The 12,766-nt window shown below is 41.7% G+C and overlaps 1 protein-coding gene across 1 annotated transcript in view; it reads left to right on the top strand.

The window, feature by feature from the left end:
- LOC147692577 (cadherin-related family member 4-like) overlaps nucleotides 1–12,766 on the top strand; it is a 422,868-nt gene that overhangs the window by 256,996 nt on the left and 153,106 nt on the right. Inside the window, exons 11-12 of the mRNA XM_086938792.1 lie at nucleotides 1,160–1,378; nucleotides 9,155–9,300. Of these exons, the coding sequence (XP_086794918.1) occupies nucleotides 1,160–1,378; nucleotides 9,155–9,300 (365 nt within the window). The remainder of the gene's footprint in view (nucleotides 1–1,159; nucleotides 1,379–9,154; nucleotides 9,301–12,766) is intronic.

Genomic DNA, 12,766 nt, shown 5'->3' with positions numbered 1-12,766 from the left:
CTGACTTTAAGATTTTTCGGGTACTACTTCAATTAAAAAACACAGGTTACTCAGCAATGGCTTAGGGGGTTAAGCCCACATTTTCTTTCTGAAACTGTGTTTTGACCGAGCAGGATATTGTATTATTAAATAGCTGTCATAATCCAAAATCACACAGCTCGGACCTGTGGAAAATAAAGCGCATATTCTCTCTGATTGGGAAAAATTTGACTAAAAATCCAACACCTGAATTTCTTCAACAGTGTCCCTGAAAGTTTGTCGGCTGAACCCTCAGTTGAGCCAAACCATAAACCTCGCGGTCGGAGAAACATTTTCTTCCGAATCACTGAGTAAGGCATACACGTCACGTCACTGACAGGCACGCCGACCAATCAAACGCTGAGTCCCCTCAAACACTCCAAGCCGACAGCCTTTCATGGAGTAAGGAGGCTGAGGCAAGTGACCAACAAATCCACATCGTTCTCAAAACAATCCTGAAGCAAAATTTATTTTCATCTTCATCATAGTATTACATCTTGGTTGACCAACAGCCCACAGGGGCACACAGCAGCCGCCAGCAGGGGCGGCCTTAGGCATGTGCAAGCTGTGCACCTGCACAGGGCCACCAAACCCCAGGGGCCGCCAAACCAATATATATCCTTAATATAATAGTCCTCTGAGGATGGATACATATTTGCGTGGCGGCCCCTGGCAGGGATTTGGCGGCCTCCGGCTCTGTTCCACTTCCTAACACCCTAACCCCCCCCCCCCCCCCCTCCTGAGCTCTGGGGGGCTCAGCCCCGCCCGGACCCCCTCTTCCGGGGCCCCCTACCTACACTCCCTGCCCAGGGCCGCCATGAGCCTAGAGCCGCCCCTGCCGCCAGGTGGTGCAGAAGTGATCGAAACAGAATCTCTGTTTTACACACAAGGCAATTTTTCAATTTTCTCAAACCCCTACCCAACAAGAGAGGTGTAAAAATCCCCGAGGTGAACAGTACATCACTCATTCTACTAAAATCGTCAATAAACAATATATCCATTCTCATTCATCTGCTACTTAATATTAGTTTTCTAAATAACATTGCTACATTGATTATGTATATATAGGTTGATATAAAATAGTCACTTGTTTATTAAAAAAAATTTTTTCATGAATTTCTTTTTTTAAACCCCACTTTAGCCAAAATTCCAATTTTTGTAACGGTGACACCTGTGAACCAGTACCCTCCTGTATGCGGCACCTTGAGGTCTTTCACAGTCAACGAGGATGCGCCGTTTGACACTGTCATTGGGAGTGTGAATGCCACCGACAAAGACTACAAGTTCAACAATGTTCAGTATATGATATCCGGCGGTGACTCCAACAACCCTCCTCTTTTCTACATTAACCCCAGGAGTGGTGAGTATAAACAGGATTAAATTCATCCCTATAAGGCCAGTTGGAACGTACTGTTCCCACCAGGCCCAGACTTGGAACTAAAAGGAGCCTTGGAGAAAATGCTCAAACCAGACCACTTCCTTCCACCTCTGGCTCTATCCCTCTCTTTTTCCATCCATCGATTCTCTGTCTCTCTCTCCTCCCTTCTTTCCTGGGCCCTAGTCCCAGGGGACCTGAACAGGCCGGTACTCCCATAATAATGCAAGTGGCAGCAGGCAGAGCTAACAGGTTAAGGTGACGAGACAGTTTCCAACAAAACCTTAGGTCTTATTAACACTCCTTTCGCCTCTTAATATGTTTATCCTGCAAGTTAAAGACCTGCACAATATTGTGAAGCAAATTTAAAAAACTTTATATTTTCAAACGATAATCAAAAGTGATCCTGCATATGGGGATAATCATAATGCTACACAAGCCACTAAAGTGTTTACATTACCGATATCTGTTATATGTTTGTCAACTTTTCCATTTTGAAATGGATCTCTCTCTCTTTCTCTCTCTCTCTCTCTCTCTCTCGCTCTCTCTCTTTCTCGCTCTCTCTCTCTCTCAACGTTGGGGCAGATACACTAAGACCTTGTATTGTGGCAGAGTCATGAAAGGTGGTAATAAAGGACAAGGGAACCCAATCAGATTGGTCAGGGACCTTGGGTAGTCATGACTCTAACACACTTACCAATGCATAATATTTATGTGTAACAGTGTCTCACAATATTGCTGCTTGCACCAAATCAAATGTGTAACATGCAAGCTAACTGCTCTGCCGGAACTTTCCTGTTTGTTTTTTTGTCTTTTTTGTATGTATACCAAGTAGGACGCAGGTTTGTGTCCCACTTCATTGAGTCGATTTTACATTCTCAGAATTGAAAATATATCTGCCAGGCTGGACAGTTTCAAATATATCACTGATTCCGGTTCTATCTTCATTTTTTAGAAAAATCTATTGTCCTTGTCTAGGGACCACTGTGTTTAAAACTAAGAGTCATGAAAGGTGGTACAACCTCTAGGAAGGAGACGTATTCTCTAGTGCAAAAGGCATTCTGCGCTAGCTATTCTTTCTGTAGTTGTTTTAGCCTTTTTCATGAATTCAGTTGGGAAGCACTCTGCAGGTAGCCACCCACAAAGGGAGAGACCAGTGCAAAATGAGGATCAGGGCCCAAGGTGTATCACTGCCACACTGTGGGAGTGATTTGGGGTCCAAGCAGTGCTTAAAATAACACAACTAAACATGTATTTGTAAAGTATGCTTTCACCCAAGTCTTCGGTCTCTGGGTGCAGAAAAACAAGTTTGTTGTTCCCCAACTCAATGGTCATTAATTTGTAAAAATATCAGCACAGGGGCCAAATGTGTTTCTCAGGAGGCCATTGTTGAATTTTGTAATGTCAGGCCTGCCGAATACTAAGGCTGCCTAGTTTTGATTCCACCTTGTCCCTCTTTCTACCTTTCTCTTAATTCCTTTCTCTTTTTCTCTTGCCTGTTCGTTTTTACCCCATATATTTCCCTTTGTCACTGTCCCTCTATCTTTCTCTTCTGCATTTGGTATTCCTTCTTCTCTTTTTGCCTGGGTCAAAGCCATATGATAACAATTAAGTCTGGGTTCCCAAAAATGAGTGCTTGTGCCCTCCACCTTCAATGGCCCACACAAATTAAGCACTAAGCCGAAGGCTCTGGAATGATGGATGGGGAGTTGCTTGGCGAGTTCTAGCTCATTTTGTCAGGTAGAAGTAGGCACATTGCAACACTCACTCACTGTTCTGTTGAGATTCCCCCCACAGGAGACAGGTTCAGTCAGCACAGTGCTGACTGAGAGTGGGGCCTTATCTTTTTTTGCATCGTGTCTGTGTACTCATAACTGTTTCAATGTATTTAGAAATGTCTTCAAAACATGTTCAATTATTATCCGTGTTTGTTATTTAAATATGCCTTGATGGAGAATTAAAAACATAATGAATAACTTCACTTCTTTTCTATTTAGTTTTGATGAATTTGATTGTCCAGAAATGCGATCAAACCAAAATCTGAAGTATACAAAAAATGATGGTTGGAATGGCTAAATAAATCTCAACCACTGATAATTACTTGGGCAGCATCCCAGTCATCTTTATTTTGCACACCATACCACCTTAGTCTGGACCCAGCCATATTCAAATCAGTCTTGACCTTGCTTTAATAGAAACAGCCCCGCTCGGACTGCATGCTATGCCCGGGCACAAGCAGCGTAAGTTCGGTTTTGACCTTATTTCGGCTTATCCGTCAGGTAAAACTTGGGTCCAAAAAGACAGCATGAACGGTTCCCATGCCTGGACAAACCCGACTCACCGAGGGCGTCACATTGAAGTATACAAAAAAGTGATGGAGGGAATGTTTGAATTAATCTCAGCCACTGATAATTACGCTGGCCACATCCCAGTCCATTGTTATTTTGTACACCATGCCACTTCAGTTTGGACCCAGCCATATGAAAGTCAGTATTTTTTTTACATGCTTTTATTGGTTGTTCTTAAACATTTCGTATTAAACAGGCAAGTTTTGACAGTAATAGGGTAATAATCCACATCTTCATTTTGTTTGCCACAGAAGGAATATGCAAATCAGTCTTGGCCCTGCTCCAGTAGAAAGAATCCAGCCCGAACTGTCATATCCGGTCCTTCCTCAACTGGAATACAAGCTACCCAAGACCAGTTTCTCCCTTATTAGAACTCCTCATTCTGGGCTGAATTGCGGCCCAAAGTTTCTAGTTCCTGAAATTAATTCAAGCATTCCATTCATCACCTGCTTGTTTTTGCTTTTTAAACCCTACATGCAAAGGGACATTCCCTGACATAAGCCCTGTGTTCATTGTGCCATAGGTCTTAAGCTGTACCTCACTGATGAAACCTCAGTGGCTGAAAATCCTTCTGGGGTTCCTTAGGGTCCCTTCTAAATTTAGTCCCACCTAGCAGCTCAAGACAGACTGTTCCCATGAGTAGCAGTGTCAGTACTGATTAGCATATAATGGGCCTTTGTGTACAGTGGCATGGTGGGCGAAAAACAATGGACTGGAATGCAGCACAAGCAATTGCCGGTGGCTAAGCCTAATTCAAGCGTTCTACCCATCACTTGTTGTTGTTGCAGTTTACGCCATAAGTGTGATGCGAATGCCCAGATGTGGTCCCTGTACTTACTGTACCATAGGACTCAAGCAGTACCTCAATGATGAGACCTAAGTAGGTCGAAATCAGCCTGGGGTTGCTTGTGGCGGTACAAAAGGGGGTGGTGATGGACGGAGCATCTGAATCAATCAAACACTCACACCCAGTCAAAAGATCTGGGTTTAATCCAAAACCGTTCTTTAGCCCACTCTGCCACCCCAGTTCAGACATGGCTATATGCAAATCAGTCTGACCCTGTGCCTCATGGGAACAGTCCAGCCCGAACTTTGCTTGTGGTCACTCCTGGAGGAGGTTTACCTGGTGGTCAGGACGGATTGTTTCTTTAAAGAGCAGGGTCTGTATTGATTTGCATGAGGCATGCCTTTGTCTAGAATGGCATGGAGAGTGAAAACCATGGACTGAAATGAGGCCCAAGCGATTCCCAAAGTTCTTGTCTCACTGTGCTTCAGTAGCACCATGTCCTGCTACTTATCACAAATAGCTGTCATGAAAGAATACTTTAAAAAATACCCCTGCATGTGTTGCATTCTCTAAAATCTCATATACTGTACCTTTCCTTTTAAAATATATTGTTTTTTTGGGAGGAGCCATATGCCTGCCTAGTGGAGACCCCCTTTATGCTGTAGTTATCCTTTGGGGGCCAGACTCCCCAAAACATCCATCCTTGGCTAAGACCCTGCTTCTCCCCTGCTCCTACTCTGATCAAGCTTGTTCTCTCTCTCTCTCTCTCTCTCTCTGACAGTCTGTCCCTCTATCTCGGAGCCATTGCAGTGCCTTCTGCAATTACCCCTGTGGAGTGGAGGAAAGTGCCAGAGGCACAAGCAATCGACCTGGGCTTTCAAAACCCGCCTCCAATAGCTCCAACCCACTGGGGAAATATCTGATGAATTAAAAGGCAAATCTGCCCGGGCTGCAACATGTCTTCACTATTTAGTGCTTTATTTCCTCACTTGTTACAGTCCAAAAACACTCCAAGTTTGTTTCTACCATCCGCCAGTGATGTTTTAAGGCATAGGCAAAGAGAGCAATTGCCCCAGGGCCCTTACCTTCCAAGGTGTGTCTGCTGGTAAAGTGATCTGTCTCTCTTTCACACCACTGACCCTTTCTCTATTTTATTCTCTGTTTCTTTATAAAGATCCTTACCTCACCACTCTCTCCCTTTCTACCTCCTTGTGTCTGCTTCCCTCCTCAACAGTCTCTTCCTCTACCATTTCTCCTCGCTACCGGATCTCACCTCTCACTCTCCTTCTCTCTGTACTTCCCTCTTAACCACTCTTCATTTGCACCCATTGTGTCTACCTTGATGCTCCCTTTGCCCCTGTGTTCTGCTTTACCTTTTTTCTGATTCACTTCTCTACCTCCGTCCAGCTCGTTATACTTTATACAGCAATCAATAAATCCCACCCTTCTGTAGCCATCACTTATTCCACATATCTGTCACCTCTTTCCCTGCCTCATTTTTATTTCTCATGTCTCTCTCCTTACTTCACCTCACCTCTTCTACCTCACCAATCTCTTGCCAACTTTTTCACCCTATCTCCACATCTTTAAGCAATGATGAACCAATTCAAAGAGGTAAAGTTAGACCTGAAATCTAAGTTTAGACCTAAAGTCTAAGTTAACCTTTGTAAATTCGGCCCTTAGGTTTCAGGTCTAAACTTATAGCTCTTAACACTTCAGGCCTAAGTTTACCTTTGTGGATTGGGCACCTAGTCCCTCTCTATCTCAACTCTCTCTACCGCTGTATGCCTCGAATATAGCACAGTTGTATTTACTCGACTTGATGGCAAGGGCACTGCTGAATGAGGTTGACTGCCTCACTCTCCGCAGGGGGACTACAATTGCATACCCTTGGTGGACATGGACAGCTCTTTTCCTGCGCTTCCGGGTGCACAGGCCATACTCTTGGCAGCTAAATTCAGGCACTGGCTTGATAACTGGGAATTAACAGACAACTGCTGTAAAATGCACCTGATGGAGAAATACTTATTTTATTATTCCCATGTACACATGCTCCATACCAGAGTCAACTTGTTTTTGTGTCACCCATGATTTCAGGGGGAGACACTAAATACTGCACTCCCATGTAAGCCCCTGCCTGTCGCTAAAATCGACATTGACCTGGGGTCTGCAAATTAGTAAAATGCCATAATGGCACCCCCCAGCCCTCGGCCTTGCTTGATACCCCCTACAGAGATTTGCTTTGAACGAGATGAATTCGATATTTTGAAGAAAACAAGGGCTCCACGAGAAGAGTGAATATAGTGTGGGAGGTCTTCAAGGTCACTGTATGGGTGCATACCCCTCATTACAAGTTAAGCAGAATAAGAGCGGTATTTACCAGTTCACCACACTTGGTAAAATACCATTATCCCGGGGTGAGGTTTCAAAATGTGTGGTAAATGCCTCCTATTCAGAGTTTTTAACTGGTGAATGGGGCATAACATGTGGAGTCAGTATTTGACACACCGAATTGTGCATGTTTTGCCTTTTTTATACGGTTTTTATCTCAATCAATTTCAGAAGGCTTGACCGGTCAATATTTATCAGGGGAAAACTGTGAGGGTGTGATACTCATCATACAACTCGTAATTCCGATCCCTGTGTAAACATATGTTTGTACAGGGATCATAGTTTAGCCCTGAACTCATAATAAGGGTCTTAGTGTCCCTTCCAAAACCCACATTGAATTCTCCTTTCCTTTCCATTCACCTAAATCTCCTTCCCCTTCATTGAATGTGGCTGCACTGTACTCAAAAGACACAGCTCTTACACTAATTCCTGCATTTAGCACTCATATACTACAATCCACAGCCAAGACACGTACACTATGACAATGGCCAGAGCACCCACACTATGCCTTGATAATAACATTTGTACACTGTTCCCTAGCAGAAATACCTTCTATACCATCCCCAGGAATGGTGCAAGGATATTCAGTGTTTTAGGGAAAATATTATTTTTGAGTTGTAACAATCCCCATCCCCAATAAAAACAGCAAATTTCAGGCACTGTTTTTCTAATTTGGCACTTCCAAACCCCCATTGTCCGAACGTATTATCACTCACAACAGGCAGATATTAAAACATTCCCATATTCGAAGCTGCTACACTATCATTTTGTGAGCTGCTACACCACCCACCACATCCAGAAACACTATACAAACAACAATTCTCAGAGCTGCTACTCCATCACATATTGTGAGGTTCTAGACCACCTACTACATTCACAGATAAAACACAAACACTATCTTAGAGCTCCTACACCATCCCCATGTTGAAAGCTGCTACATCACCCACCACATTCACAGATACTATGCCAACCCCCCACTCAAAGCTGCTAAACCAACCCCATATTGAAGCTGCTACACCATTCCTATATTCAGTTATCACACCATTTCCCATGTTCAGAGCTGCAACATCACCCTCCACACTCAGAGCTACACCAACACCCTCACTTTGGGTGGCTCTACACTACCCCTAAAGGCCGAACTCTAACACATTATACCAATAATCACTTTTCTCCTCTCTCCACTGCTTCCAATGTATATCATTAACTGTTCCTGTGGAAATTCGTATTCTTTGAGCAACCTCATAAAAAACCCAAATGTTCCTCATACGAAAGGATAGGGCTGTTCTACTGGCCCATTTTGTATCTAGATTAAATAGTATGGTTTGGTGCTTAATAAAAGATTTTACCGGTATAACGAAATAGACAAATGCTTAAAATGAATTATGGATTGTTAGCCTTCATATCATAGAGACTCTCTTCAACAATTGATCAGGAAAACGCTAACCGCAGTATAGTGGAAGGTCAGGGCAAATCAGTTAACATAGTCTAAAATAGGTAACAAGGGCTCAGAAATGTCTCACTATTTAATATTTGATGTATAAGCCCCAGAGTTGTGAGACACATCAATTTACAGTGATGTCTAAAATGCCAGGAATTTAATATATTTTGTTATGCAGGATCTGCTATACATTCTAATATAGTAGACGATTAGTCTAGCGAAACACGACATATTACTTTTAAAAGTTTATAGCTGGCCAGCAATACTAAAACAGATTCATGTGTACTGTCTTGTGTTTTCTCCCTTTTTGTGTCCCTGAAACATATTTTTGTCAGATTAACTTTTGCGCCATATTGTGGGGAGGTGGCTGTTTCATGTATAACTGATATCCTGAATTATAAGCCTCAATTTTTGAATTTTGTATGCTTTTAAGGTGTGAAAATATCACTTTACAAAAACAGATATGAGTAATTTACAATAATGGATTGCTGTAGGCTATCCTTTATGTAATTAAAAGTTCTTTACAAATGCAAAGTGGATGCGGTAACCTATTTATGATTGAATTTTTTTTTCAGGTATGAGAGAAGAGTGCTGCCTGTTGATTACGAGACCCATGTATGTTTGATTAGTTTTCCCAAGAGTAGAATTGATTTTACTGCTAACAATGCCAGGAAACCATAAAGTGGAAGAAAGCTTAAAGCAGTTTCCTCATCTTATATAAAGCTCCTCCTTTCAGAAACCGGCTTCCTGCAGTGATCCTCTGACCATGCTGCTGCTGCCTCTCTTTCTTTTTGCAGGCGAGATCCATCTTCTCAGCTCTCTGGACTTTGAAAAAAGGACAACTTACAACCTGGTGGTTCAGGTGGTGGACCTAAACAATGACATCCTGCCTGACCCAAAGGCTCAGAAGACTGCTACTTGCCCCATCACTATTCAGGTCCAGGTAATTGTTGGCCACCATTTGTAGATTGTTCTCCTCCAGAGATCTTTCAGGCATCCACCCTTCTTGATGCCAATTCTGCCACTTAAAATCAGTCTTCTCTGCCTGCTTTCTGTTATCTGTTTCTGTTTTCTGTTACTATGCCATGCTGAGCAGGCTGTGCTCCCACTCCTGGAATTGTGCAGCTGCTCACACCAAGTCTTGATTTCTATTTGGCATGCTCACACACAGGGATAATTGTTCAGTTTTATGAATCATAGTTCTTCTCCAGACCATACTAAAAGCAATCTGTTATATCACAGAATCACCTTTCTGGATGCTATCACTCTCCAGTATAAGAAGTATTATCCAACACACCCTCCCCTTCTAGCCTCTGAAGAGAAAACATACATTGGATACCCACTGAAAGTGAAAATCCGTATGAAGTGGACAGTGGTTGAAAAGAAAAATAATTTAAAAGCAAAGCAATAGCTAATATATATGAAACTTGCAAAATGACCTGGTAACTTCCCCAATAGTTTCTTTCTCACCTCTAAATGCCCTCTTTGCCCATAGCAACCCTTCTTCTAATCCCTCATCATCCTTACCAACTTTATTTACCCTGGCAGCTGAAGTACCAGAATACCAGTGTCAGATTATCGTCTGACATAAACAAAGTGTACTAGTTATTGGCAACTGTCCATGCAAAACTGTGCTGAAACAGAAATAGCACCTGCAAAATCGGCACAACAACCGTTTGCAGACTTACTTCTTCCTTCATTTACAAATGGATATAAAGTAGGTGCAAATAATAGCAGCAAACTGGCATAAATGTAAATATTCTACTGTCTTAAATTCAGATTCAGAACAGAGATCTTCATTAACACATACCACTTCTCAAGTGAATTTAAGTAGCAGCTTTTAGTATTCACATTGCTTCGTATGCCAAGAGACTTTCTTCAAGAAATCATGAATCTATCTGTAATTTAACCAATTTCTGCTTAGAAAAGGAGCACCTTTATCAGGTATCAAAATTACGTGGAGTCTCAATATAACACATCTAGCATCCCCAAATATTATTGGTTTACAGTCACTAATCTACTAAACCCATTAATTACTAAGGGCCAGATGTATCAAACGGTTTCGCCCATTCTGCGTCTATGGGGAAATGTGTTGATACATATGGCCCATAGTGATAAATTGGTTTCTGCTTTGTTAGCATTTATCTTGTGAACCCCAACCAGACAAATAGGCATAGTTATAGGGGCAAGATACTCTAATAACTTTAAAGAATCAGGGCATCTGCCAGAACTCTCCATTAATGTGAAATTGAAGAAGGGTGACTCTTAACACTGTTTGATGAAATGATGCCCTTCTAGCAATATCCCCTATATCTTCAGAATTACAATTATTAACATGGCATCAGTGTGCAATTTCTTATCTGGCACAATGAAAGCTCTACAGATGTTTGAGGTCTAATTTGGGTCATAATCAACAGCTAGGTATAAGACAGAATGCTATGTAATCTCATACATTATTTCCATACCTCTTTACCCAGTCTTTTCATTACCTTTATCTGGTCAATAATTGCAGAGATGAAGTAAGGAATGCCATGCCATTGTGCTAATTTGAATCTTTCTGATGGCATGCTTTCCCTCACTGTGCTAAAAAAATCTGTATGTCCATTGAATGGCCTCCATGTTTCCCAACATTTCTCAAGCAGAACTGAAGACACTGAAGGCAAGGTTGCACACCCAAAGTATATCCCCCTTTTCTAGTGGATAGATACTGTCCAATCAAACCAAGTTCTAGAGATACAGATCATCATTGGGAATTGAAAATCTCTTGAGAAGCGCAACTTTAAACTTGTGACCTGGGAGAGGAATCTAATGGTCATTTTAATATAAAATTCTGAATCAAGATGTATTTTTATCATATGAAAATATTTAGGCTGTCATCCTCAAGGAACATGTTAAGCAAAGGGTTTGCGAGGGAAATTGCAATGTATGGGGAGCAAAACAAGGGTGTGTGATAGCCGCTCTACTATTAAATATGTGTATTAGTGATTTAAAGAGAATACTAGTAGATGCGAACGTTGTCTCCCCCTAAAATTGATGGACTATATGTTCCTGCATTATTCTAACCAGATTGTTAAACTACACCCCAGTTGCACTACAGAGATTACTTGATAGGGTGGATATTTATTGTAATGCTGGTTATTGTGCAATGAATTCAGCTAAAAGCAAGATTACTGCATTTTTATAGACTTTCTCAGAGTACATTTATCTGGGTGTGACTATCTTTGGCTATTTGAGCTGGATTTTAGTGTTCCAGATAAATAGATTAATGGGTTGTTGCAATTTACACAACTCTAAAATCGATCATTGTGACATTTCATGTTAAGGTGACACCATCATCAATCTATGGCCCTTTAATTTTAATAATTGAAGGTCAATTGTCTATAAAGGCTTCTAGTATATAAAAGAAATAGTATATGTAATGTATCCCTAGTTCAATCTATTCGTAATAAACTGGATGTTTTTTTGCTATAGCTAGAACGATTCAGACATCCTCAATATATTTTGATCATATTAAAAAAGTTGATATGAATTCCCTGCTCTAATATTTCGTCAACAATCACATGCATACTCTTTGGATGCAAAACAATTGTGACTGAACAGTGAGCTTTAGGCATGACGGATGTGTTTTATAACTCTCCTGAGCCACTATCTTCACAGAAACCTTCTAAAAAGAGAATTAATGCAACATGACTGACACCCTCGTCAAGGACGTGTTCTATGCAGCACAAGACAGTGGTTCTCTGTCCACAGAAAGGCCATTAAAGTTTCGCTTTTTAGAGCAACACCTTTCAAATCAAATAACAGTTTTAGCCTATATGGCATCTGACTGCAATAGAAATCCTGTCCTGGGGCCTGGCTGGAATACAAGCCCAACCTAAATCTGTTTGATCTCCTGTTTGATCTGCTTCCAGTAATACCTGAAGATAACTGACCCTTGCACGGGACGTCTGATATGAGAGTCCCACATTTTGTTCTCTTCCTCAGATTGTCTGGAAATCACTATGCTCTTCTGAAGACGTCTGCACTGTCAATGCATGTTCTTATGAAAAGCTGGTGCCTGGCCTTGTGCTCCTTTCATGAAGCCATTCGAGAAAATCCACGAAGATGCTTTACACTTTATTTGGCAAGGATTATGATTTTTAAACTTCTACAACTACGTGACCAGCTTTGGGCCAAAGCCCCAAATTTAGGCAGATACAGCTCACCATGAGGAAGTATCTTGCATTTGTCTGGTGTTGTTGACAACTCAACCCATACCTGCAAACGGTGACCTCTCAAGCACAACAGAGCTTTGAAAGCTGATGTTTTCTATAAGACTTGCAATAACTCTGCAGTTGAAGGAATCCATGCAGCCACGACCCACCTTAGAGGAGCTCAACCGCTCGGTACCCAGTAGAGCAAGTAGCAAA

Source organism: Lissotriton vulgaris, chromosome 9 (genome assembly GCF_964263255.1).
Source record: "Lissotriton vulgaris chromosome 9, aLisVul1.2, whole genome shotgun sequence".
Taxonomy (NCBI): Eukaryota; Metazoa; Chordata; class Amphibia; order Caudata; family Salamandridae; genus Lissotriton; species Lissotriton vulgaris.
The sequence above is the reverse complement of the archived record's forward strand: the minus strand, read 5'-3'. Positions and strand labels throughout refer to the sequence as shown.